At 43.2% G+C, this 27784-nt stretch overlaps 3 protein-coding genes across 3 annotated transcripts; all 3 read left to right on the top strand.

The window, feature by feature from the left end:
• The first annotated feature begins 605 nt into the window (after positions 1 to 605).
• On the top strand, positions 606 to 2144 carry srp9 (signal recognition particle 9). Its single transcript, XM_039782877.1, has 3 exons — positions 606 to 802; positions 931 to 999; positions 1468 to 2144. Exons 1-3 carry the CDS (start codon positions 731 to 733, stop codon positions 1585 to 1587), a joined length of 261 nt encoding a protein of 86 aa, XP_039638811.1. The 5' UTR covers positions 606 to 730; the 3' UTR covers positions 1588 to 2144.
• Positions 2145 to 3130: 986 nt separating this feature from the next.
• ephx1 (epoxide hydrolase 1, microsomal (xenobiotic)) lies at positions 3131 to 8816 on the top strand. The gene is made up of 9 exons (XM_039782383.1): positions 3131 to 3262; positions 4085 to 4268; positions 4357 to 4537; positions 5960 to 6178; positions 6386 to 6515; positions 6590 to 6801; positions 6897 to 7005; positions 7239 to 7361; positions 7656 to 8816. The coding sequence occupies exons 2-9, from the start codon at positions 4086 to 4088 to the stop codon at positions 7864 to 7866; spliced, it is 1368 nt and encodes a 455-aa protein (XP_039638317.1). The 5' UTR covers positions 3131 to 3262; position 4085; the 3' UTR covers positions 7867 to 8816.
• Positions 8817 to 9167: 351 nt separating this feature from the next.
• LOC120547034 (transcription factor 24-like) lies at positions 9168 to 18621 on the top strand. Its single transcript, XM_039782384.1, has 4 exons — positions 9168 to 9996; positions 10769 to 10921; positions 15266 to 15430; positions 18219 to 18621. The coding sequence occupies exons 1-4, from the start codon at positions 9844 to 9846 to the stop codon at positions 18354 to 18356; spliced, it is 609 nt and encodes a 202-aa protein (XP_039638318.1). The 5' UTR covers positions 9168 to 9843; the 3' UTR covers positions 18357 to 18621.
• The last annotated feature ends 9163 nt before the right edge of the window (positions 18622 to 27784 follow it).

Here is a 27784-nt window from a genome sequence, read left to right as displayed (position 1 = left end):
CATCTCGGACAGCTGTTCGTACTAGTTGATTATGCTGCAGATGAACATTAGACTCATCTATCATCTCTGTATATTATACCGGTCTTGTATTGTATATTTTTGAGGCATTGTGTTGGTAGAGTGTGTCTCAGTCAGCTGTAGGTGCAGCCACTAGAGGGCGACATGACCCTAACCCACGCCCTAACCCTCACCATACAGTTCAGGGATATTTCCGGTCCTGTGACTAAGGGTCCTTTCAAAACAAAGTTCGGGCCCATTAAGCACGAGGCAAACCAGAGTTAGAATACCGATCAGATTCAGCATCAGGGTTGATTTTTTAGATAGAAACATTAGGCTTCGCAGCTAATGAATGGCACCATAGCCGCTGTGTCAGTGGGACGTTTTGTTAGTAGTGATGATACATTTTAAACTTTATCACAATCAAATATTAATCAATAAAACAGCTTTCTGTTTGTTTGACTTACTATTGACTATTACTCATTACCACAAACTTCATAATGTGTATAAAGCCTTCATTCTATCAAAGAACTTTGATTCTATCTATAAACGTGTTCTGCTCTTGTTTTGAAACGGTTCCCCGGAAGTGTTTTCGCTGTACGTTCTCTTCATTGATTGGCTGTGTTGCCGCTGGTGCTGATGTGGTGTTCTGAAGCGAGCGAAGCGGCTCGTTGATTCCGATTCTTGTTTTCCACCGGACTGACTCTCTCCGCCAGATCCAGAACCCAGAACCATGCCTCACTATCACACCTGGGAGGAGTTCGCGCGCGCAGCAGAGAAGCTCTATCTGACAGACCCCATGAAGGTGAGCCTCTACACCTCCGAACCAGCTTAGCATGCTAGCTGGATAGCCTGTTAGCTGAGGATTAGCCTGTAAGAGCCGTGCGTGTGACGCTATAGGTGAGTCACTGACGTCAGTTGTTGTGTTTCCAGGTGAGAGTGGTTCTCAAGTACAGACACTGCGACGGAAACCTTTGCATCAAAGTCACCGACAATGCCGTGGTAAGTGACGTCATGTTTACCTGAACTATTTAGTAACACGTGACACCATAATGTTTCCATAATGTTAGATCACACATACTTTGTACTCAAAGATACTTATTCCCTGAAAATACTTAGCTGTAATCTGTAGTCTTCTGTTGATTGATTGATTGATTGATCAGCTGAATGCATCAATCACTCACAATCAGGGTTATTAAAGTAATCAAAAATATAATCTTTGGTCACCATACAAGTGTGTGTGTGTGTGTGTGTGTGTGTGTGTGTGTGTGTGTGTGTGTGTGTGTGTGTGTGTGTGTGTGGACACATTGAGAAGGAGATACTTATCTGTAAAAGTGGAAGTTGTTGTTTAGGGTTCCATGTTTGATATGTGACTGTAGGTATAGCAATGTGAGATTATTGTCAGCCCATCGACGGTAATGGTGCTGTAGCTATCCTTGTCCTCATGTAGTCTTTTGTCCGTCCCTGCAGTGTTTACAGTACAAGACAGACCAGGCCCAGGACGTGAAGAAGATCGAGAAGCTCCACGGGAAACTGATGAGACTCATGGTGTCCAAGGAGACGCACAGTGGCTCCATGGAGACGGACTAAAATGCTCCAGAGCAGAGGACACAACGGTTGTTAGAGCACAGGACCATCACAGTGCCATGTGGAGTCTGGGGGGGGGTCTGGCTGTGTACATAGATGTTATACCACCAGAGATGTGATAGAAATATACAGAAAAATATATTTCTTTTTTTTTTTATGAGACTTAAAGTAAAAACCCCATTATCCTGCTTTTCCTTATCAGGCATTGTGATCACATCCCTGATGGTATGACTCTAAAGAAGGGGAGTGTCAGTGTGAGCAGCTCTGGCTCCTTGATTTCTGTAGAGGAGCTGCATTTAATTTCAGTTTTTAAAAGAGGACGGGCATGGAGACATTACATGTCTTTTCTATTCACATCTATGTAGCGATGTTGGATTCAGTTTCAGCACAGCGTTTGGTTCCTTTTTGTTTTTTCCTCCTGGACTCGTGCCACACCACTGGAGCAGGAGCTTCTGATTGGCTGGCGACAGTGTGGAGGAACCCCACACACCTACTAATGCCATTTTGTCGACTGAGAATCATTGTTACTTGTTCAATAAACGTTTATTTACCCCAGTACAGCCAGTGTCTCTCCTGTATACATCTGGTGTTGTGTTTATGAACCATAAATGTCTGCATGATTAAGGCTGCGTTCACACACACTCGGACGCTCTGGTGAAAACGCAGATCTTTCCATTTATTTGAATAGGGATAGTGTGTTTAGGCTGCAGCGGTGGAGGCTGAAAAACTGCAGCAGCTCAAGGAAAAGTTGTAACAGATTGAACTTGTGGAGAAGCTCCCCCTGTGTCCCGCTGCTGTGGCCAGTCATGTGCACGTGGATCAGACTCGGTCGTTGTGTTTTGAGTCGGTGTGAGAGTCCTGTACAGGAAACCTCTCTGCCTCCGTCTCTGCCACAAGGATGTTTTAAAACACCAAACACAAGCTCTGAACTGCCCAGGAGTTAGTGGAACAGCTGACTGTTGTCTTTTTTTCTTTCTTTCTCTGCGAAATGATGCTGCCTTCAAGTGTGGAAATGTCCGGATCTATAAACCATCTGACAGAAAAAACAGTAACTGAGAAACTTAAATTCTACTTGTGTTTCGTTGGGGGGTTAAAGAACACAACAGGACACCCATTTCAGTGACACTCCCAATCACTGATGGCTTTCTTTGGTGTGAACCATAGCCTGGTCTGAAACTCCATGGGACGTCCTGTGTTGGTTAATGACAAAGCTGAGCAGTGCTCTGAGGAAAGAGAATAACAAAAAGTTGCATGCTATAGTTCTCTCTCTGTCCTTTTATGTCTGTCCTTTTAATTGTGTTGTATGTTTTTAAATGGACCTTAGATCAAACAATAAAGCTATCATCATCATCTTCAAACTGCACTATGTTCAATATTAATGGTAGAAAAGAAATATTGCTTTACAGTTTTCCCCGGTCTCTGCGCTGTGAAGATCATTTCTTCATTCTATATTTCGGGTGAATGATTTGATTTGAACTGCAGTAATCCCCTGAGTTATTAACTCAACCCACTTTGTCCACATTCGCAAAGTACTACATTACCCATCATGCACCTCTGGTATTTCCCCACGGCCAGTCAGGTCAGTCATGCCTCGGGAAGCAGTTTCCCTTCTTCACCCTCGCAGAGTAACAAGCAGCACACGTGTTGGATCACTTGTCCGTGGACATTAAGTCAGTAGGTGAGTAACTAATGTTACTGTGAGCTACTAAGTAACGGTAAAGTATAGTAACGATATAGTATAGTAACGTTACAGTGTAGAGACGTTACAGTGAGACTGGAGGAGTGATGGGCTGGCTGGATGGGACCAGCAGAGAGTTTTTTAGTTTCCTAAACTTGTAGGCCTATATATGTATTTTCTCCTCATCTTATTATTATTGAATTGTATTATTCTAGACGCTCATGCCAATAAAGCAATTTGAATTTGAGAGACAGACTATTGATCCCAAACTGGGACATTTCTGTAGAATGTTACATTAACATTACCATATCAGCTTACGTAACATCACCGTGAACTTAAGTCAGAGTCCGGGAACACTGCTGTTTGGCGCTAATGAGGGCAGTAATGTAGCCAGGGGCTAATCACGTGTCCCATCCTAATCCTATCAGCTGGCCACAGCAACACTGCCACTTAGTTTTCTCTGAGCTCATTAAACTACACCACAGTAGACACTTTAATGACCCTTTATGATTTGGTCCATAATAACTGTCTTTTATGAACAACTCTTTAATGGTGCAGTCATTACATCATGTGATTTAGGATGACAAAAAAATCTAAACGTTTGAATGTTAACATTGTGTTTTAATGATGGCCATGTCAAATATCTAAGTCTGTAGTTCTCAATCATCCATCTCAACCCTGTCTGTCACTCCCTGTCCCTGCCCATGCCTCCCTGTCTCCCCATCCCTCCCTGCCTCCCCGTCCCTGCCTCCCTGTCCCTCCCTGTCCCTCCCTGTCCCCGTCCCTGTCTCCCCATCTCCCTGTCTGTCCGTGTCCTTGCAGCATGTTGACGGAGGTGCTGGTTGCTCTGCTGGTTGGAGGGCTGCTCTACTTCCTGGTCCAGAGGAGCAGGACCCAGGTCCTGAGGACAGAGGACGGCTGGTGGGGGGCCGGAGCCCCCCCTGATGGAGGGGAGGACATCACCATTCGTCCCTTTACAGTCAGCACCAGTGCTGAGGAGCTGGAGGTTGGATTCCTTCTCCGTCTGTCTCGCAGTCTGTCAGTCATACAGTCCTAGCCATTCCTCATGCTGTCCCTGTGTCCCTGTGTCCCAGGACCTGTACAGGAGGATAGACCAGACTCGGCCTGTCCCCTCTCTGGAGGACAGCCACTTCACCTATGGCTTCAACTCCCAGTGCCTGCACACGGTGCTGTCTTACTGGAGAAATGGCTTTGACTGGAGGAGACAGGTGGACAGACTCAACCAGTACCCCCACTTCAAAACCAACATTGAAGGTGAGCAAGCTCTGCACACCATAAAGTGCAGACCCAAACATGTGCAAACAAAATGACATGAATTGCATTTGGGCCAGACATATGAATGTGTGTGTGTGTGTGTTTCCCATAGAATTGGTGCGACCCACTAAAATGCTCCAGAGCAGCACATGTATGGTAACGTCAAGGAATTTATTTTAAATTCCGGATGACATCCCTGCTGAAACATGTCCGGTTGTATAGTTTTTGGTTTAGAAGCCTTTATCGATGATTTCTGTCGGTCCTGCTACATACGCAGTAGTACAGAGACAGCTACAGTACAGCACAGGTGAGGAGATCGCTGACCAATCGGAGCAGTTTTTTTTTTTTTATATTTTTGGGGCATTTTAGGCCTTTAATTGACAGGACAGCTGAAGACGTGAAAGGGGGAGAGAGAGGGGAGGATGACATGCAGCAAAGGGCCGCAGGTCGGAGTCGAACCCGCGACCGCTGCGTCGAGGAGTAATCCTCTATACATGGGCGCCCGCTCTACCAACTGAGCTATCTGGACGCCCGGAGCAGTTTTTTTAAAGAGACACAGGGGAATACAGGTGCAGCAGCTATGGGCACTGAACATATGAGGAACAGGTGAGGGAGCGGTTCCGCGGCGTGTGGCGGTTACATGTCAGAGCTGACATCAGCCCTGATGTAAAAATTCAAATAAATCAGTGACTGCACAGGCAATTAAGTGATATTCCTGCAGTGGTGGTCTTGACATAAAATTAAGAGTCCTCTTTGTCTGGGACTGAGATATCAGCTCCTAAAGTCGAACGAGCATCCACAATCTCAAGTTTCATTTTGTCATTTATCGCCGCCTTGGTCTACTTCAGCTGCCATTTTTCCGTTCTAGATCTCCATAGATATGTGGCTGATGTCCATGAAGACTCCAGTTACCACTGCACAAACAATTTCAAGGATAAATACAAGGAGAGATAGTAGAATGCAGATATACTAGTGAAATAATAGGCATGTAATATCCTACCATCTGGAAGGAGGTATACCTTCCGAAAACATGCCCGGTCTAACAGATACCTGAGATCATTTGTACCATCAGCTGTTGGGTTTCTCAATAAACTATAGGTCATCTGCCATCCCTGCCATTTCACAGCATATACTTGTCATCTTAAGTGTAGTGTACATGTGTATTTATGTTTTTATCTATTTACTATTTTAGGTTTTATGTGCTTTTTTGTGTTAATGTTTATGTGTTGGCTACATGTTGTGAACCAAATTGCCCCTTGTGGACATTAAAGACATTTCAACTTTCAACTTCAACTTATCACAACGGAATCAAGGCATTTTTTTGATCGCAACATTCCATAGATTGTTTGGTCTCCACTACTGACACACTCCTGAAGAAGATATGGGCCTACCTCTAACCTGCATCCTCTAACCATCTTCCAGGCATTGATATCCACTACCTGCATGTGAAGCCCAAGGCGGTGCCAGAGGGATCCACTGCTCTTCCTCTGATCATGGTGCACGGCTGGCCCGGCTCCTTCTATGAGTTCTATGGGTTGATCCCTCTGCTAACAGAACCATCAGACCCCAGCCACCTTGTGTTTGAGGTGGTGTGTCCCTCCATACCAGGCTACGGTTTTTCAGAAGCACCACATAAGAAAGGTGAGTCTGGAAAGTTGGTTTTCTTGCAGACATGGGAATATATTATTGCCAGATGTGGGAATAGAATGAATATGCAGATCACATGTACTTGTATATGCAAGGTTACTGGAAACAGCACTGATGAAAAGAAACCGTTACTCCCAGAATTTGACTTTACGATTGAAATGTCCATTTAAAAAAATTTGACGTGTGAGTGTGTTTCTACAGGCTTTGATTCCGTGTGTGCCGCACACATCTTCCACAAGCTGATGAAACGTCTGGGCTTCCAGCAGTTCTACGCTCATGGAGGAGACTGGGGCTGGCTGGTCACTACCAACATGGCTCAGTTGGAGCCCAGGTAACACACACACACACAAACACAAAGTCTTTAGAGATGCTGAAATAAGGTGTTACTCCAGTTTTTCTCTCCAGGAGCGTCAGAGGCTTGCATGTGAACTTTGCCCCACCCAATCCGGGGCTGCCCATGACCCTGTCCATCATGCTGGGCCGTCATTTCCCTAAGCTGTTTGGCTTCACTGACTTGGACATGGAGCGTCTCTTCCCCTGCATGGAGAAACTGGTGGTGGAGTCCATCAAAGAGTCTGGCTACATGCACATCCAGGCCACCAAGCCTGACACCGTGGGTAAGGACCTGAAAACAGGATCCACTGGCTTCAGTCCAGTCTAAAAAAGGTCCATAGAATAATTTTTTAATCAGCAAATCCATCTCTCCCCTCAGGTCGAGGACTGAATGACTCCCCAGTGGGTCTGGCTGCCTACATCTTGGAGAAGTTCTCCACGTGGACGAGCCGCGACTTCAGGGACCTGGAGGATGGAGGACTCACCAGGTACAGAGAACACAGCAGAACATAATGGAGCCAGTGCTAGTCATAGTCCGCTGTGAGTAGCATCAGTGGCAGTAGCACATGTATGTATCAGCAGCAGCCAGGCTCCTCTGTCGCAGTACTATCCCAAAATATTAACATAGACAACAAATGATGGGCTCCTCATTACTGTAACCTCTGTGCGTGTGTGTGTGTGTGTGTCTGTCTGTCTGTCTGTCTGTCTGTCTGTCTTGCAGGAAGTTCTCCCTGGATGACCTGCTGACTAACGTAATGATCTACTGGACGTCTGGCTGCATCGTCTCCTCCATGAGGTTCTACAAGGAGAACTTTGGCAAAGGCCTGAACGTGCCTCACTCTAAGTGAGTGATCCAGTGTTCTGGTGCTGAAAGAGCAGATGTTCACAGTGACGGGGCCTACTCGTTTCAATGCTACCAATCATGAGTCACAAATAACCTTTCAAAGCACATACAATGAAAAGATCAAAGTTGAGCAGGACTGGACCAGTCATCCTGTTGCAGCATGCAACATGCAGACCATTGGCTGACTGTGCTGGCCTGTTGGCTGATGTTCCCAGCAGCACACCCAGCAGTAGCCCCGACTCATCAGGTGAAAGGTGTGGCTGAGGTAATAATATGTGTGATGTCTCCTCACAGGATCCCTGTGGACGTCCCCACTGGCTTCGCCTGCTTCCCCAATGAGCTGATGCACACTCCCAAACTGTGGCTCAAACAGAAATACCGCAACTTGGTGACCTTCACGCCTATGGCCCGCGGCGGCCATTTTGCCGCCATGGAGGAGCCCCAGCTGATGGCCGAGGACATCCAGAACTTCACCAAGACAGTGGAGAAGCACCGGGCTGTGTAGTGATCCAATAACATGACAGCTAAGATTAGAAACCTGTGCTCACTGACCAATGACACACCTGCCATGCTGTCTTAATACCCATAAGGCAGTAGGTGAGTCAAAGCTTCAAAACAAGAGCACTTATTGAAATAAAAATAAAATCTATTTCTCTAATCTATGGCATGACCCAAAAGTATATGGGCTAAATGATTAAATCTGAAGGACACGCTTAATGAATGAAGGTGCTGATGATATAGTTATGCTGCGTTAATACGAGACAATGTGTGAAACTTTAACAGTGAAAGAAGCTAAATGGACAGAGCAAAAGGTGAATTGATTGGGTTGTCACAATGGGCCTTTTATTATTAGTTCAGTGCTATTCAAGTTCTGCAGAAAATCACTATAGCAGGTGTTGTAAAGACACTTAACCCCTAGTTTCTCCAGAGGCATGCGACCTCTGACATCTGATATATAGCATTGTAAGTCGCTTTGGATAAAAGCGTCAGCTAAATGACTTGTAATGTAATGTAATGCACGGTGTTGCTGTGGTCTGGAGGAGGAGTTGTGCTGGGGGTCCCTAACACTTCCACAGCTACACGAGACGAGCACTGAAGCCTCCCTCAGAACTCCCCTTTACAACTCCCTCAGCCTTGTAGTATTAGCATTACACAGTTTACTCAGCAGCTGCAGATGGGAGGTCAGGGGCCACCTGGTGGTATTGTGTTGACAGCCTGAACAAGGTGCCAGACATTCCTCTCACTGATAACACAGAGCCTCAGACCTCTGAGTTAGGCTGGATTTCTTACAACTCATTCCATGTCTTTAATGTAAAACACAGCTGTTTTTGATTTTGCATTCACTCTACATCCTGTCTCTTTGATTGACTTTGAGTTGCTTAAAATACTACAATTCACACTGCTTACTTTATTGATGTACCAACCGTGAAAATAAAGAGTAAATCACCATGTTGATCTTGAAGAAGCTGATTCCCATCTGTACTGCTGAAAGTGATTTAGTTAAATGATGAAAATGATTTGGTTATATTTAGAAAAGTGACATTAACAGCAACCGCACAAAAGGTAGATAATGGTGCTTTCAGGTGAGGTGACTAGTTCTATTAATGCTGCTGTGTTGACCGTAAACGGATGCAAAATAAAAAGATTCATAAAGCCAAGACGATGAAAACGCGTCTGTTACAGATGTGTTCATGTAATCTCCGTGGAATACTGGAGTTATAAAGCATGTGCAGAGTGTTGTGATGTCTCCAAACGGGCTTCCTGTCCTGACGAGGCTGTTGTTGAACATGATGGGATGCCCTGAATGTCTTCAACAAACCAAAAGCCTCTCTTTGGTAATGGTCAATGTCGCAGTGCCCCGGGCTTCCAGCCCCACCCCTGTCCAGTCGTGAGCAGAGCTCTGAGTTTCCCAAGCCCCCCAGTGCCCTGGCTCGGGACACCCTCCCAGTGCTGCACTCCCCCAGGCCTGACAGCCTGCCGCCTGCTCTTCTTGGCAGCAAACAGCCAAGGGAGGATCAGGACGAGCGGGCGGCTGAGATAAGGACCACATGAAGTTCCCCACATTACCTCACCCGATAAGGAAACGAGCCGAGACAGACGGAGAGAGAGAGGGTCAGACTGGGAGGAACTCTCTGGGTGGACTCTGATGCGCAGAGAGGCAGCCAGGGATTGTGGGTTTTTTAGGGGTCTGAGTGGAACTGGGCACCTACAGAGAGAGAGGTGGAGATCCTTGAACAGGACGTCCTCAGTAGCTACAGAATGATGAATGATTTCAGCTGTTGTTGAGCCAGTTTTTACACCAGATGTTTAAAATGCTCCGATGGAGAGATGAGCTCAGACTGTGTGTTTACCAAAGCACTTAGTGGATGATACTTCCACAACAAACACAGGAAAGCAAACCACCTTCCAGCCAATGAAAATAGACTGAGCCAAAGTGAATTCAGTGTTCAGGGGAGTCTGCTCCAGCGCTTCGGCAGCAGCCATGGCCGTGAATCCTCTGGAAGGTCTCATGTCGGTCGCGGCGAGGCACCAGCTGGTCTCCAGCCCCACCGCTGAGCCACAGAGGCAGCAGAGCCCAGCATCCCCGCACGCACTCAGGCACAGCACACGCAGCAGCCGGGAGCCCAGGAAGTGGGTGAGTCTCAACCTCAAAGACTGAGCAACCTTCATCATCAGGATATAAAAAAGGGAAAATGGCAAGGAAAGCACTTAGTCAAATGTAATCCCTCACAGGAAAACTCTGGCGGTAGGAGAGCAGGCAACACTTAAACTACGCCACTAATCCACATCACACTAACTTATTAGTGTGATGTGGATTGTTTAAGATATGTAGAGTTAATAGGAATCTCCCTTTTTCATGAAGGGTTTGATTTAAGAGAACTTAAATGAAGTTCTGTTAACTTGTCTAAACTAATGAAGGAAGAGCTGTGGAGGACTGAAACAGATTTGTGCTTGTCAAGCCTGTTTCACATGTTCAGGAGCCGTTCTGAGGAGTGTTTGAGAAACTGTTCTCCATAGTAATCTCATGTATCTAACAGCTACAAACACAACTTATTCATTTTCAGTTTCTCTCAGTGCCATAAAAGTCAGTAGATATCCTATAGTTAAATGTGTGACCAGTTAATAATAATAATAATAATAATAATAACCATAATTCTGTCCTAAGTCTCTAATGAAAGTCAGAATTATGAAAGAGGGTTAAAAAGGGGGATCTGATGATTCTGTATGCAGATAATACACACTGCAACATGAAGTTATATTTTAGAGTGAACTATGTTATTTTATCAAAGTAAGTAAAAGGACATTTTTCATATTGGGACAGAATCTCTCTTCTGTGTCACTGTATTCTAATGTCTCCGAGCCAGGTGAACCTATTTGATTGGCTGTAAACATGTCTTCTGCTGCAGGTGCAGTCTGTGTGTGGGTCCAGGTCAAACTCTGGTTCTGGTTGGGAGTCTGCGGTCCAGTCCAGGACACTGAGGAGTCAGCACTCCCCAGAAAACGCAGCGCGAGAGCGGAGCCGCGTTCGCAACCTCCGCCAGGCCTTCCACAGCCTGCAGGTACCCGGACGTTCACTCCCCCCCTTTCACTGAGTCAACTGAACATCAACATTCACTCTGAGCCATTCCCTGCTAGTTTGTGTCTTAGCACCTGCTTCCTGTTTGGGTGTTGAATTCAGTTTGATGAATTTATTTTGATGGTCCTGAGTGTTTTGCATGCATACATTGACAGGCAGTGCCTTATCATAGATAACAGCTAGATGGAGTTATAATCAAGTCTTGAACCAGAACCCTAGCCTGGAAACCAGAGAAATCTGCCAGCTCACTTTTCATTTGCTCTGACAGATACGTTCAGACAGACTTCCAGCCGACCTGGCCCTGGGCAGATCAATCACAACCGTTTATCTCACATGGGGCGGGTTTAAGACAATGACTGACAGAGGAGCGTCATGATTGAACGTAGTCTCTGTCCAGCGCACCACACCAGGCTTTCTCCTTCTTGAAAACGGACCAAGCACCGCCCCAACTTGCATGGTCGCTCAGAGCCTCGTCTCGTTTCATTGATTGATCTGATTGGTTGTAGGCTATGTTTCGTTGCTCTGATTGGTTGAAGGTCTATTCACTTGCTGCCAGAGGCATTTTGGTCTGTGTCATTGATAATGCCCCTTGAAAATTGAAAATGCATTAAGAGGTTCCAGACTTATTAGTGAATTAGTGTGGCAATATCAGGCTACCAGAACACTGACGATAGTGACACTAAGACCTAAATCCCTAGCAACAGGTAGCATTACAACACCGACAATTAAAGAGATGATCGGCGATTGGTTTTTCCTACGGTTATATTAAAGGTGCTCTCAGTGATGTGGCGCGTTTTTTAGGCTACAACATTTTTCGTCACGTATAGCCAGTGTTGGGAGTAACGGCGTTTAAGTATAACGGCGTTACTAACGGTGTTATTTTTTCAGTAACGGAGTAATCTAATTAATTACTTTTCCCGTCGTTGCAACGCCGTTATCGTTACTGAGAATGTAAAGTGGCGCGTTACTACAATTTGGTTGAATGAAGCGCGAGGTGTCAGGCAGCAGGCTACACATCAGCTGCCGGGAGAGAACAGTGGTCGGGATGATGACACTGTTGCAAATGCGATGATGATTGGCTGGGTGGGCGGATGCCCTGCCCACGCTGTCTCACTGCATGCTCTGACTACACTGACTACCACTAAACACAAGACAGCGACAATGGCGACAAGCCAGGGACATTCAAAGGTAGCGTTCTCGAACTGGAAGTACCGGCACTACTTCTCGCTCATTGAAATTAAAGGCAAGAATGTTTATGTAACATGCACGCTATGCCCAAGAAAAAAGACTTTATCCACGTCTGCCTCAAGCAACTTGAATCTTATGAAGCCCCTCACATCAACACATGCTACACAACACTTGTTGCTGCTGCTAACCCAAGCCCAACCCAAATGCAGCTAGCGGGAGCTCCAGCGAAGGAGACGGAGCCACTCTGTTAAAACAAGCAACGCTCGATTTTTCGGGTTAGCAGCAGGTGACCAAGGCCGAGCTGAACACATTGATTGCAAGGTATGTTGTTGATAACATGCTACCCCTGTCCACTGTGGAGTCTGAGTCATTCAGAGCTATCCTAAATACCAAAAAAAATAAAAATAAAATACTGTATATAGTGTTTTTATTCTTCAATCAGTTAATATAAACATATTTGACGTTATAGAACATAATAGCGTTATAGAACATAAAAAATAAAGTCACAGTTACTTTGCTGAGTAACTAATTACTTTTACAGTGTGGTAACTGAGTTACTAACTCAATTACTTTTTGGGAGAAGTAATTTGTAACTGTAACTAATTCCTTTTTTAAAGTAAGATGACCAACACTGCATATAGCAAACATCTCCTCACTAGCTGCTAGCTGCCTGTCCCCTGAACACACTGTAAAAAAGTGTGTTCAGGGGACAGGCAGCTAGCAGATAGTGAGGAGATGTTTTTTACAGTGTGTTCAGGGGACAGGCAGCTAGCAGATAGTGAGATGTTTTTTACAGTGTGTTCAGGGGACAGACAGCTAGCAGATAGTGAGAAGATGTTTTTTACAGTGTGTTCAGGGGACAGACAGCTAGCAGATAGTGAGAAGATGTTTTTTACAGTGTGTTCAGGGGACAGGCAGCTAGCAGATAGTGAGATGTTTTTTACAGTGTGTTCAGGGGACAGAAAGCTAGCAGATAGTGAGAAGATGTTTTTTACAGTGTGTTCAGGGGACAGACAGCTAGCAGATAGTGAGAAGATGTTTTTTACAGTGTGTTCAGGGGACAGACAGCTAGCAGATAGTGAGGAGATGTTTTTTACAGTGTGTTTTTACAGTGTGTTCAGGGGACAGACAGCTAGCAGATAGTGAGAAGATGTTTTTTACAGTGTGTTTTTACAGTGTGTTCAGGGGACAGGCAGCTAGCAGATAGTGAGAAGATGTTTTTTACAGTGTGTTCAGGGGACAGACAGCTAGCAGATAGTGAGAAGATGTTTTTTACAGTGTGTTTTTACAGTGTGTTCAGGGGACAGGCAGCTAGCAGATAGTGAGAAGATGTTTTTTACAGTGTGTTCAGGGGACAGACAGCTAGCAGATAGTGAGGAGATGTTTTTTTACAGTGTGTTCAGGGGACAGGCAGCTAGCAGATAGTGAGAAGATGTTTTTTACAGTGTGTTCAGGGGAAAGACAGCTAGCAGATAGTGAGGAGATGTTTTTTACAGTGTGTTTTTACAGTGTGTTCAGGGGACAGACAGCTAGCAGATAGTGAGAAGATGTTTTTTACAGTGTGTTTTTACAGTGTGTTCAGGGGACAGGCAGCTAGCAGATAGTGAGGAGATGTTTTTTACAGTGTGTTCAGGGGACAGACAGTTAGCAGATAGTGAGGAGATGTTTTTTACAGTGTGTTCAGGGGACAGACAGCTAGCAGATAGTGAGAAGATGTTTTTTACAGTGTGTTCAGGGCACAGACAGCTAGCAGATAGTGAGAAGATGTTTTTTACAGTGTGTTCAGGGGACAGACAGCTAGCAGATAGTGAGAAGATGTTTTTTACAGTGTGTTCAGGGGACAGACAGCTAGCAGATAGTGAGAAGATGTTTTTTACAGTGTGTTCAGGAGACAGGCAGCTAGCAGATAGTGAGGAGATGTTTTTTACAGTGTGTTTTTACAGTGTGTTCAGGGGACAGACAGCTAGCAGATAGTGAGGAGATGTTTTTTACAGTGTGTTTTTACAGTGTGTTCAGGGGACAGACAGCTAGCAGATAGTGAGAAGATGTTTTTTACAGTGTGTTTTTACAGTGTGTTCAGGGGACAGACAGCTAGCAGATAGTGAGAAGATGTTTTTTACAGTGTGTTCAGGGTACAGACAGCTAGCAGATAGTGAGAAGATGTTTTTTACAGTGTGTTCAGGGGACAGGCAGCTAGCGGATAGTGAGGAGATGTTTGCTGTATGTGACAAAAAATGATGTAGCCTAAAAAACGCGTCTCATCACTTGGAACACCTTTAAGGCGATTTGAACTGACTTCCTATCAGAGATGTTTCTAGTGGAGCAGCGTGTCGGCCCGCTGAGCCCCATTAATCACAGTGACCAGAGAATTTTAGAGCAGGTTGTCGTCTCTGTGCCGTGGATCCAACGCCCTGCATCTCCTTCCTAGCGTGGTGGGAGGAGACCCAGGAAAACAGCGAGCGGCCCTGCCCGGTCCCGGGACCCAACTCTGCTGTGAGGCAACAGTGCTAACCACTGGGCCACCGTGGCTTCAAGCCTTTCTTTTCCCTCAGACAGCACACACAAGCTGTCAAACACAGACTGAACGACTGTTACATTCAAAACACTGCTAGCAAAATGTTCCAGGAACCGCCGGCCCAGTGAGAGCAGTTTGAAACAGAACAGCAGCAAATGTCCCCAAAAATAGCTCTTCCACTTGCGGAAAAAAAAAAAAAAAATTAAAAATTCCCCCCCCCCCCCTGTGTGGGGGGGTTTTTCCTTGTGGGGTTTTTTTTTTTTTTTGTTGTTGTTTGTTGTGCTGTCTGCTCTCGTCCTTCCTGTCGTCTTGCAGCTTCAGCATTGTTAGGACAGCGACACGCCTCCGTGTCCTTTTTATTGACCCTGATTCTGATTTGTGTAACCATTTTGAGGCTTCAGCTGGATTCATACTATATTTTCTCTTTTTGTGTTTTTCTTGTTGTTCTGCCAAAAACAACAAACAGGAGCTTGTTGTTGTCGTGAGGTTGACATTTTCTTTCCTAATGCTCAATTTTACATCGAACAGCTCACAAGATTGAATTAAAAACTAGACGTGGTTGAATGTGTCTCTGTTATTAGCATATGATGTGTTTAACCTGAATGATTCCTCCTCTGTCCTCAGGCTGCTCTGCCCTCCGTCCCCCCAGACACCAAACTGTCCAAGCTGGATGTCCTGCTTCTGGCTACCAACTACATAGCTTACCTAACAGAGACACTGGACCAGGGGGGGGTGTTGGCTGAGCACACGCTGCCCTCCCGGCCGGGTGGATACCTGCATCCTGTTAAGGTAAGGACAGGAAAAATCAGCGTGCTCACTCTTCTTCATGGTCAAAGACTATGTATCTCACTTTGTCACACACCCGGTGTCTGTAACCAACAACATTGCATGTGTCTGTCAGGTGCACAGACAAAGACTGTAATATTAGGGTTAGATTACTGGCTCATTTTCGTTCAGTACTACTCAAATAAGGGGCTTCAGTTAAAGGTCACAGCATTGAATCAAAGGCGTTACGCTAGTTGTGGGGTCAGAGTGACTGACGGACACCACTGATCATCACAGGCTTTAAAAAAACCTTATCTGTCTGACATTTCCCTTTGGAAACAGCCGATTGTCCCCAGAGTGACGAGGACCTGTATTTGGACCGGGATGGCACGGTTCTGGCACGTTGCCCCTCTCTACTGGACCCAATTCAGTACATAGATCCAAGAGCTCAGCTTTAGGGAATCTAAATCGGCATATTAGCCAGTCATCGTCATGGTCCCTGAAGTCACTTTCTCTCCTGATTCTTCCATTGGTGTAGTCCTCCTGCAGGGCCAGCAGGGCCATCATGCAGCATTACGCACAGGGGTCACCGCAGTCTTTATATGTTTACAACAATTTGTGATTGTTAACACCTTGCTAAAATCACAGCATCAACTAGTGGTATCCCCCACCCATGCTAATAGGGGGGGGGGGGCTAATAGGCAAACACACTTTTCTTCATGCAGGTTTTGTTATGAACAGTATTAAAGTTCAGACTGATAACGAGGACATTAAGGGAAACAATTGCGCCAGAATAACGACTATATTTTCAGACTTTGACATTTGATGATATATGCACATATATGTTTTAAAGACAGATACTTAGTTATTTACACTGTGTTCTGCTGTTATCTAATGGTAGTGTCACGGTTTCAGCAGGTGGACCCAAATGCAAGACTCTTCCAGTCAGAGGCCCGTTCCAGAAAGCAGGTTTAGTGAAAACTCTGAGTTGGCTAACCCTGAGATGAGGGAAACTCTGAGTTTTCCGTTCCAGAAAGAGAGGTAACTTAACCTCGGAGTCAGTTACTATGGTAACTGAGTCTGTGAACCTAACCTGGTCGGGAGCAGGTTTTCTTCAAGAAACCTTGAGTTTCTCTCAGTCTCCTCCCTCATTTCCTCATTTATTCAGTCTGTATCAGGCGCATTTTAATGCAGTTTTATCTGCATGAATAAAAAAACGTATTGGTTTATATTTGGCAGATTATAAAACGTTTTTTTCTCAAACATGTCACGTCCTTTTGTCGACGATCCCATTGATGAAAAAGCTGTATTAATTCACAGAGAGTTTACGTCGGTATTGAGTCCCGACTATATATATATATATATATATATATATATATATATATATATATATATATATATATATGTTTTCATTTCCACATAACCGATTTGAGAGGTATTTTTTATCACAGTCCATTAGATATGTAGATACCTTATCCGTCCTCATATCACTAACATCAACCATCGTGGACAGGCTTTAACATCCCAGCAGATTCTTTGTATCGCATTACGTTTTTTGCAAACGGCAGTTTTCTTAACAACAGTGTAGCGGATCATACTGTAGGCTAATAGTAGGCTAAGCCACTGTATGCAGAGCAATCAGAAAAGTGTGACTCGCTCTGAAACGTTTTTTAAACTTTTTTGTAGTGTTCCATGGACAGTAGAGCCATTAAAAAGAAATACATCATTATACATTATAGTTCTGTTAATGATCATGGTGCTGCAGCCTCAGAATGGGATTAGTATAGTTTACTTTTTCGCCCGCAGGATTGCACCTAAATGAAATTATAGGTGTAGGCCTAATACAATTCCAGTTTTCACCAGTAATATTATATGTTAACTGTGATTAAATTTGAAATTCATACACTGTGAATGTGTAGCTACGCATTGACTCGAGCAGCAATTTTCTCCCACACCAATTCTCTCTCTTTTGCAGCAGCAGCCGCTGTCTTGCTTTTTTAACGAAACACATGTTCAAACTCGCTGTTTGTGCGCATGAGTATTTCTGCCGACCAGTTTGTTAGTGGTTGTTACCATGGTGAATCGTAGAATCATGGCTCCATTCATACTGCCTTTTGTGCACGCGCGTAAACCTGAGTGAACATACTCCGAGTTGATTGAACCAACTCATATCAGCTGTTCTGGAACCGAAAACTCAGAGTTTCCATCTCAGGGTAAATCAACTCAGACATCAGGGTTAGACTCAGAGTTTGTTAAACCTCCTACCTGGAACGGACCCCAGGAGTGCAGAACAAACACACTTTATTGTGACTCAACAACTACAAACTCACAACTACAGACGAACAGAGAGAGACGAACCGACAAGAGACAAAGGAACACAGGGGTGTAGAAATACACAGACCAATAAATAGAAAGACAGGGGATTGGACAGTAATGACAGTAACGAGCAACAGGTGAGAGTGGAAACAGAAGGAATCTAACGAGACAATTGGGAACAGGTGAGAACAGAACTGGAGGGAACCTAACAAGAGAGGAAGTGCAGACCATATAAGGGGAAGAGTGGAGACAAAGACAGATGACAGACAGGTAACAACACAACACATGGAACACAGTAACAAGGAACACAGTAACAAGTACAGATAACAAAATACACAAAAAGGCCACAAGAGTGGCACAAAGGCAAGCAGTCTCAGCCTGCGTGGGAAGTGGCGTACGCACATTTTCAGCCCCGTTTTGTGCGTACGCCACGTTTATAAATGAGACCCCTGATGATTTTCTAACAGTGTGTTTGTCTCTCTGTCTCTGTCCTCAGAAGTGGCCCATGCGTTCCCTGCTCTACTGTGGCAGCGTGGGAGAGCTGCTGTCAGGAGTCCCAGCCAATCAGATGCCTCCACCTGGACAGGACGGGGCACAGCCACTGACCCCTGCTGCAGAAGCAGAGCGGGAGTGATAGCAGAGCCCGGAACAGGACTCTCCCAGGGTTAGCTCCAGTGATCAGTAACCGTCAGAAGCTACATGCCTGCTCACTCCCCCCCTCCCGAAGTCAAAGCAAGGCAAACATTTGAATATTCTGGAGGGAGATAAAAAAAAAAAAAAGCAGCAGTGGTTGGTTGGTTGGTCTAATATTATAATATAATAATATATAATAATAATGAAGGACAGTGAGCATGTTTATCTCTGCCTAAATTTCACATCTTGATTAAACACAAAACTGTATGTGCAAAAGCCTGCGATTAATTATTTATTTATTGTCTGTATAATGCACCCACACACACCCCCACACAGACAGACAGACCGACTGAACTGAAAATATGACCTCCTTAGCAGAGGTAAAAGACCATAAACATTTCTTTAATAAAACACTTGTTTTCAGCAGAGAATATTCTGTGTAATAACCTCCAACTGGGCAACATGGCGGTAAGAAGAGAGCCATTCCCTCAGCACCAGTGCATGTTCTGGGTCTTTAGCTCCTAACAGGAGGTCTACATGTAGCGTCACTCAGTAGTGAGAGAGAACGTCTTCCATGATTATCTGCGCTTTAGACAGGAACAGATTTAATATGAGGAAATAAAAAGGCTGCTTCACTTGACTAATAACGGCACAAATCACAGACAGCATGCAGCCTAATATCCAGATTTAAAGCTTGTACAGCGTTTTATTCTTCACACGTTACCATCACTGTATTCACATGTTTCTGTCTGATCCTTTTATTTAGATGTTTCTGCTGTGTGTGTGTGTGTGGGAGTGAGAGAGGAGGCTTGTTGTAGGAACACAGCTGCTTTCTGATCACTTCATATCTCTGCAGTAATGGCCACTTAGTTCTCATTACAGCTGCCACAGAATGTTAGCTTACTTTGAGTAAATCACCGTCTACAACAACAGCTTGTGTGTGTGTGTGTGTGTGTGTGTGTGTGTGTGTGTGTGTGTGTGTGTGTGTGTGTGTGTTAAAACCTCAGAATTACAACAGAGCCCAGCACACTTTTAGATCAAAGCTCATCAGAGATCAAATTTAAGGATATTCTAGTCTTTGAATAGTCAAATCAAAAGGATTGTTTTTCCTCTGGCTCCATGCACCTGACACTACTTTGTGAAAAGAGTTCACACCGTACATGATGAAATAACACATGACATCCTGACATTTCATGTGTTTCTGTAAGTAGGTCAAAACTTTAAGCAAGTTCAAAGTAAAAGTATCCACCACAATAGTTACAAATATACGCACAGTTTGACAGCTGCCCTCCCCTTTTCACAGTATTTGTAGTTTCTGTATCTCAACTCATAATTTACTAAGTATCATATCTTGTTGCTGTATGATTACATTGTAATTGCAGGATAAGAGCTCAGCAATGAAAACAATCCAATAATTCATGTAGATATGTGTGTAGGCTAGATGGAAGAAGCTCTCTCCTCCTTGAACAAGATGGGCTCGGCTCCACGAGCAACAGGCCAGCGTTCAAGGCTAGCTCTATAAATCTGTCCAGAGGGGGCCGGCTGCCCGAGTTCCTCTGCACCGAACACTACTCGGCCAGAGGTTACAGAAGGACAGGAGAACCAGACCAGACCCACTGCTGCATTTATGAACTGCGAAGAGACCAAGACATCATTGTGAAATGCTTACTGTGCCACGGTCCTGGTTCTAACACAGACACACTTCAGTATGGTCAGTGTCACCATCCTGTCAGCCAGCCAATCACTTACACATCAGCCATGTCTTCTTTTTAATGAAATATAGCAAGGTCCAAACTATGTAATCTTTCGCACAGGACTTACAAGCCTCATCTGTCCAAGCCTTCTGTATAAAACAGTTGTAGCAAAGGATAGTAAAACTGAGTTACAATATATAATACAGAAACAAATAAGGACCAATAAAACAAATATACACTACCGGTCAAAAGTTTTAGAACACCCCAATTCTTTTTGTTTTTCATTGAAATTTTAGCAGTTCAAGTCCAATGAATAGCTTGAAATGGTACAAAGGTAAGTGGTGAACTGCCTGAGGTTAAAAAAAAAAGTAAGGTTACGCAAAACTGAAAAATAATGTACATTTCAGTATTTTACAATAAGGCCTTTTTCAGGGAACAAGAAATGGGTTAACAACGTAAAGCTGTTCTGCAGCAATGGAGGTTGATCAAGCTTTGAAAGTTGGTGCTACCAATTCCCACAGGTGTTCACACTTGTCTGGATTACTTACAACCCCCTCTGTTTGTATAAAAGTATTGTTGGAACACACTGTGGTACCGTACCCTCATGAGCATTATTTGAACAGTATTGTACTGCAGAAAGTAGTGTGTTGCTATAAAAATGGCGGGAAAAAGGCAATTAACAATGGAAGAGAGACAGACCATCATAACACTTAAGAATGTTGGTCTTTCCTACAGAGAAATTGCGAAGAAAGTCAAGGTGTCAGTGAGTACAGTATTCTTCACCATCAAAAGGCACTTAGAAACTGGGGGAAACTCTGACAGGAAGAGGTCTGGCAGACCCAAAACCACAACAGAATCAGAAGACAAGTTTCTGAGAGTCAACAGCTTGCGTGATAGGCGGCTCACAGGACAACAGCTTCAAGCACAGCTTAATAGTGGTCGTAATAAGCAAGTCTCAGTTTCAACTGGAAAGAGAAGACTTGGAGCTGCAGGTTTGATAGGTCGAGTTGCAGCAAGAAAGCCATTGCTAAGACGTCAGAATAAGAAAAAGAGGCTTGCCTGGGCCAAGAAAGGTCGTCAATGGACTAATGAAGACTGGAAGAAGGTGCTATGGATTTTGGATAGTTTGGGATGAACTGGACAGAAAAGTGAAAGCAAAGCAACCTACAAGTGCCACACATTTATGGGAACTTCTGCAACAGAGTTGGGAAGAACTTTCTGAAGAATATTTGATTTCCATTGTAGAAAGAATGCCACGAGTGTGTTCAGCTGTTATATCTGCCAAAGGGGGCTACTTTGATGAGTCAACAATTTAGAATACATTTTGGTTTATAAATTGATTCCATGATTTCTTTTTTAACTTCAATTGGTCATTTGTTCTAATCTTTCATTTCAGAGTACAATAAGACATTGAACTGCATGAATTTCAATAACAACCTGGAAAAATTGGGGTGTTCTAAAGCTTTTGACCGGTAGTGTATATATATATATATATATATATATATATATATATATATATATATATAGGTTTACACCTCAAATGTCAAACTGCAGCTTTTATTCAGAAAGTGTATCCAGTGCAGACGCTTCTTTCCATTTATAAACGGAAGTCTTTGGACACTTCAGCTTCCCTCAGCGCCACACTGAACACTCCCACTGGAACTTTCAATTGGTTCAGTACTTCCAGCTTTAAAATCCTAAACTGGGCTGACACCTCTCAGGTCTTCACATGCAACTGTTCCTGGACCTCCACTTCAACTCTTCCACTCCTTTCAGCACTTCTACTTAAACTTCACTCAACTAAATCTATTGCTACTGCTGCTGCTAATGATTCTAGTGTGTCCACTAAGACTGGGCGATAGTGATAGTAATATGATCATTTATCATCTTTCAATGGAATCCGTGTTGTGAAAAACTCTGATTGAGATTTGGTGATACACAGTTACGTTGTCATAATTGTCAGTAACAAGCACATTAACTCCTCAGGAAGTGTTCTCTGAAATACCTCCTGAGGGAATATCATTTGCAGAGTTTTGGTTTCCTAATTAAACTTTACATTACCCACAGTTCAATGTGTTTATCATCAACTGGATTAGATATGAAGATATGAAAGGACCTTTAACGGGGAAGATTTCAACCAGGTCGGCCACTGAACATTTTCAACTGCTATTTTGTATCAGTGAATTTAGCTGAATTAAATTCAGTGGCCACATGGAAACATCAGAACTCTGTAAGGAATGTATCATCTATTTGAAATGTTTAATTCTAGTAGAATTTTAATTGTATTCTCCGTTATTGACACCAGTTAATGAGTTAATATGCTTCAGTGCTCAGTGTAGCTACAGCATACATTACAGCAGGTGCAGAATGTACGGCAGGCTTGTGGCTCTGTGTGTGTGTGTGTGTGTGTGTGTGTTTGTGTGTGTGTGTGTGTGTGTGTGTGTGTGTGTGTGTCTGTGTGTGTGTGTGTGTGGTGCTCATGCTTCCATGTAAAGACAGCTATTTCTGCCACTGGAACAGGTTCAAGAAGTCTGCCCCCTCATCCCCTCATGTTGGGAGATAATCAACATATTTTCCCTATCTCCTGCTCATTATGGCCGGGACACGCTGATTCCACGCTGGATTTATGGGGCTCTGAGACCACACTCCCCCTCTCTGGCAGGGGCTTTGCTGGAACAGACAAGGAGGATGAAGAGGAGGAGGGGAGGGTGGAGGAGAAGAGGAGAGAAACCACTACTGGACGGTAGAGAAAATAAATATAGAAAGAATAGGAAAGAAGGAAGACAAAGGGGAACAACAGGGAGAGATGATGAATATTGTGTGACCCTGGAAGATTAGGCAAATATAGTTCATCCACGTTTCTCTCTTTTATTCAGCTTATCTTGATAGGAAAAGGTCAGTGTGGAATTTTAGAGCATTGAGTTTATAACATTAGCTCCCTCCTCACATGGGTTAGGATTAGGGGTTGGGCTTCAAACAAAATGTGAGTTCTGCCGTTTCACTTGAGTTCAGCCAATCAGATTGTGTTGTTGAATGTCTAACATACAGAAGCATCATATGTGAATGAGGAGACACGTCCTGCGCTCAAAAAGGTAGTTGGTGGAGCCTCAGTTAGTGAAGTTAAAGAAAGCTGTTAAACATTACCACAGGGCTGTAGTCAGACCATCCTAATCGTGTCTAAGTCAAGTCCAAGACCAGGTCCAGTCCAAGCCCAGACAGAGTCCAGTTCTAGACCATAATAGGCAACAGTGTCTTTCCAAAACTAATATTGTGATTAAGGAGTTAGGATGGATCAAACATCAAACTGATCAATTCAGAGTGTACAACTGACCACTGATCAGCAGCCAGGAACAACTGACCCGTTCTTATTAACCAAGTCCAACAAGGCACGGGACCAAGACATGTGCAGGACTTCAAAAGGTGGACTGGAGACTGGACTCAGGAACTCCGGCCCTTTATTATCAGACATCCATGAAGCCTGATGGCACTCAGGAGAAATGTTATGCTGTGGTGTGTGTGTGTGTGAGAGAGAGGAGAGATTATGTTCACAGGTCTTTATGCACTCTGTAGTGCATTGTTAAGGCATAGCATAGCAAAGCTTCTGAAGTATGCTTTGTAATCATCATTTGGTTGGTATGAAGCATTTTAGAGTTTCTAACATGCCCTGCTTCCTCTGCTGCTCTGCACCAAGGCCCAGTCCAGTCAGCCTCCTGGATAAGTATATTATTAGAGGGGACCAGATGAGTATATTAATAGAGGGGACCAGAGTCAGTGTGACCCAGCAGGGGAACATCCAGCTGTCCACCAGCGATGCCACTGATAACATCAGGATGTTGAGAGCAGCCACTCGCTCCCTTTTCATTCTTTCTCTTTTATACCTTTATGTTTTGCAAATTAGATGAATACTTTTGTAGTTCTGTAGTGATGATGTGAAGGGGGCAGTCATATATGCTCATAAACCTCCTTCATGGTGCTATGGCTTGTGCTTGGGGGTGGGGGGGGGCAATAAAGGCAAAACAGCTACTGAATTTGTCATTATCATCATTTTTAATATCATCTCAAATCAAGTCCATCAGTCTTATAAATGGAATGGTCACACATCCAAACAACAGATTCAAAGGCATCAGCATATCCCATCATCTTCTCTCAGCTGATTGGATGTGAGCCATTCACCTGTGGACAGATGTTTGGCTCATATTTAATATAAAAGTACATCAGACACAGAAAGGAACGTGGTGACACAATGAAGGCACAGCCAAAGCAGAGCAGTCGTCTCGACTTCAGTGCTTATGGGATGTTTTTGGAATGCATCACCGGAAGAATTCTTGTGGATGGGAGAACAAATATAATAAATATTGTTCAAAACAATATTTATCATTGCTAGAAATTACTAAGTGCCATTCTTCTCTTTCACAAACAGTTTCACTGTTAAAAAAGGCCTCTAATGAAAAGAATACTTCCACAGCATCTATAAATCTAAAGGTGAGATCATTGTGCTTCATTAGGATCACAGTGCTGCAGCCAGGCTGGCTTCATAAAGGACATCTTTAACAGCAACAATATCAACAACATGAAGATTATAAACAATATGTATTCTCACATTATAAAGGGGCTGCGTATCATTAGGTTACAGGCACACACTTCAAGTAATTTCAGGTATGAAGGAGGAGATTCAACACTATGCAATCATAAATAAAGCACACATTGTCATGTAGTTTAAACTGAAGGAGCCATTACATGTGTTGGCACGTTGGGAGTGTGGAGGCCAGCTTATGGGATGTTTCCCTGTCACATCTAACAAAAAAAGAAACATTTCATGGTTCTTGCATATAGAATCCACTTTTCAACTTGTGAAATGTGGCTTTAATTTATAAATGTGAATTTATAAAAATATACAAATGATCTCAAATATATCTTTTGTTGGTAAAAAACAAAATACAGTATGAGAGGAATTGATATTCTATATGCTTTGGATAAATCGAGGTATTTCTGAGTATGCTGTTCTGTGACGGACTGGTGTGAGTCCAGGAATGAGACACGCTAAACTGGGCCGCCTGATCTGTCTGGAGCCATGGGGGTGTCAGTGTTCAGACACACATCACCTCATCTGGACTCTCCCTGAACTGCAGGCAACTCTTTGGGAACATAACAGAGCTGAACAGACATCGCTCTACACAATGACAATGGAGGACTTCCAATGGGGATGGTCAAGAATTCTGTGATTCCAAAAAGCACAGTGACAATATTCAAATGGCACTATTAAGCAAATCAATCACATACTGGCACAGCAACAACCTGAATTTAAACAAAGACGGCACTCACAATGTTTCAAACTGAATCATATTTACCTTCACATATATCAAGTTACTGCCTAAAGGAAGTGAAGAAGGTCCAGCTTTACTCAGGACTTCACGTTACTACCAACATTTAGTCAGTGAGGCACTTTCACACCCATCCTGAGCACAGGATCACTGCTGGGAAAACTTGACACAGGATCACTGCTAGGGAAACTTGACACACTAACATGAGCTCTGATGTAAAGATGGAATAAAATCCAGTGTGAATGTGGTTCTCTCAGTGGGCAGCCCGTTGGTCTCTGTAGTGTAATATCCTTGATACTCCCTCCATCATGTCCTCTGAAACATCTGATACAATACTCACATCACACAGGTGTGTATTAGAAGTTAGTGGTTGCATCATTCTTATAATTCTTTTAGTAACCAATAACATCATAACAGCATGTCAGCATTGTATTAGAGTAATTAGGAACAAATGCTCACGTATTCTTTGAGCAGGACAACTCTTTTTTGACAAGATCGTCTCACCTAACAACCATGTCTCTATCTATCCAAAATCACACCGTTTACTTTTGTATAGTTATACTCTCTCTCTCTATATATATATATATATATATATATATATATATATAAGGGCTGTCAAAATGAATGCAATAATAATGAGTTTAACGCAAATTCCTTTTAATGCCTCTAATTTTTAACGTTGTGGATGGCTAGCAAAAACACAAATGAGAAGAAAGAATGAAAGAAAAGGATCTTTTGAATGGCCCTTCCAGATGGTTCTCTCTACAAGACTAAGGTTTAACTGTATTAAGTATTAGTAAGTTTATTACGGATAATCTAACTCTTTGATCCAAAGAAATTGAAGTATGAGCTATAGCTTCAACTGGACTGTATACAGTACAGGCCAAAAGTTTGGACACACCTTCTCATTCAATGTGTTTCTTTATTTTCATGACTATTTACATTGTAGATTCTCACTGAAGGCATAAAAACTATGAATGAACACATATGGAATTATGTACTTAAAGCGCCCATATTATACTCATTTTCAGGTTCATAATTGTATTTTAAGGTTGTACCAGAATAGGTTTACATGATTTAATTTTCAAAAAACACCATATTTTTGTTGTACTGCACAGCTCTCTCTCACTGCTGCAGATCCTCTTTTCACCTGGTTTCTGTTTTAGCTACAGAGTGAGACCTCTTTTCTTCTTCTTCTTCTGTACGATCTTTGATTGCACTCACACATGCTCAGTAGCTCAGATGTAGATCATGTCAGCTAGCTAGCTCCATAGAAGTAAAAGAAAGGCTGTTTCTCCAACTTCAGTCAGTTACAAGGCAGGATTAGCTGGGAGACTTCTAAATGAGGGCGCACATGTAAGTAGTTCTTTTGTAGATTATGGTGAACTTGTGTGTATTGTAGCAGTGCTTTGCTTTTGAGAACGAGGTACCATGCTAATGTTAGCATTAGCGTTAGCATGCTAACGCTACGAGCTAACGGTTGCGGTTAGCCAGCTCGTTTTGGATTGTGACGTCACAGTCCGAGCCGATTTTGAACAGCTCACTAGGAGACTGAAGGCAGGACACATTCAGAAACCGTATCTCACTCAGAACACCATGGATGGATTTTTTTCAAAGTTTGTATGTGTGTGGAAGCACCAGAGACACAAAAGAACACCCCAAATAACAGAAAATGTGTTTTTTTCATAATATGGGCACTTTAACAAAAAAGTGTGAAATAACTGAAAACATGTCTTATATTTTAGATTCTTCAAAGTAGCCACCCTTTGCTTTTTTTGATAACTCTGCAAACCCTTGGTGTTCTCTCAATGAGCTTCATGAGGTAGTCACCTGAAATGGTTTTACCTTCACAGGTGTGCTTTGTCAGGGTTCATTAGTGGAATTGTTTCCCTTATTAATAAAAAGCAAAGGGTGGCTACACTGAAGAATCTAAATTATTAAAGACATGTTTTTTATAATTTTTTACTACACTTTTTTTTTTTAGTAAATAATTCCATATGCGTTCATTCATAGTTTTGATGCCTTCAGTGAGAATCTACAAAGTAAATAGTCATGAAAATAAAGAAACACATTTAATGAGAAGGTGTGTCCAAACTTTTGGCCTGTACTGTATGTTGAGTCCTAGTTCCTAGCAAGCATACAGTATCTGTCCACTGCCTGTGTTGATAAGAGCTTGTCAAACTTGAATAATATTTTAAAGTACATTTAAAACAGATAAAAAACGTGAGTAATTTACGCTTAATCGCAATTAAATATTTTAATCGATTGACAACCCTAAATATATACAGTACCAGTCAAAGGTTTGGACACACTTTCCCATTCACTTGAATGAGAAAGTGTGTCCAAACGTTTGATTGGTACTATATATATAGATATATACATAGAGAGAGAGAAAAAAAAAAAAAAAAAAAAAA

Source organism: Perca fluviatilis, chromosome 18 (assembly GCF_010015445.1).
Source record: "Perca fluviatilis chromosome 18, GENO_Pfluv_1.0, whole genome shotgun sequence".
In the NCBI taxonomy this organism is placed as follows: Eukaryota; Metazoa; Chordata; class Actinopteri; order Perciformes; family Percidae; genus Perca; species Perca fluviatilis.
The sequence above is the reverse complement of the archived record's forward strand: the minus strand, read 5'-3'. Positions and strand labels throughout refer to the sequence as shown.

Bases quoted from the DNA above. Each gene is read 5' to 3' on its own strand.
- LOC120547034 (XM_039782384.1), top strand. From the start codon at position 9,844: ATGGCCGTGAATCCTCTGGAAGGTCTCATGTCGGTCGCGGCGAGGCAC. The intron at 9,997-10,768 runs GTGAGTCTCAAC...CTTCTGCTGCAG, and splicing joins GCCGGGAGCCCAGGAAGTGG to GTGCAGTCTGTGTGTGGGTC. The intron at 10,922-15,265 runs GTACCCGGACGT...CTCTGTCCTCAG, and splicing joins AGGCCTTCCACAGCCTGCAG to GCTGCTCTGCCCTCCGTCCC.
- srp9 (XM_039782877.1), top strand. From the start codon at position 731: ATGCCTCACTATCACACCTGGGAGGAGTTCGCGCGCGCAGCAGAGAAG. The intron at 803-930 runs GTGAGCCTCTAC...TTGTGTTTCCAG, and splicing joins ATCTGACAGACCCCATGAAG to GTGAGAGTGGTTCTCAAGTA. The intron at 1,000-1,467 runs GTAAGTGACGTC...CCGTCCCTGCAG, and splicing joins AAGTCACCGACAATGCCGTG to TGTTTACAGTACAAGACAGA.
- ephx1 (XM_039782383.1), top strand. From the start codon at position 4,086: ATGTTGACGGAGGTGCTGGTTGCTCTGCTGGTTGGAGGGCTGCTCTAC. The intron at 4,538-5,959 runs GTGAGCAAGCTC...ACCATCTTCCAG, and splicing joins CTTCAAAACCAACATTGAAG to GCATTGATATCCACTACCTG. The intron at 6,516-6,589 runs GTAACACACACA...TTTTCTCTCCAG, and splicing joins ATGGCTCAGTTGGAGCCCAG to GAGCGTCAGAGGCTTGCATG.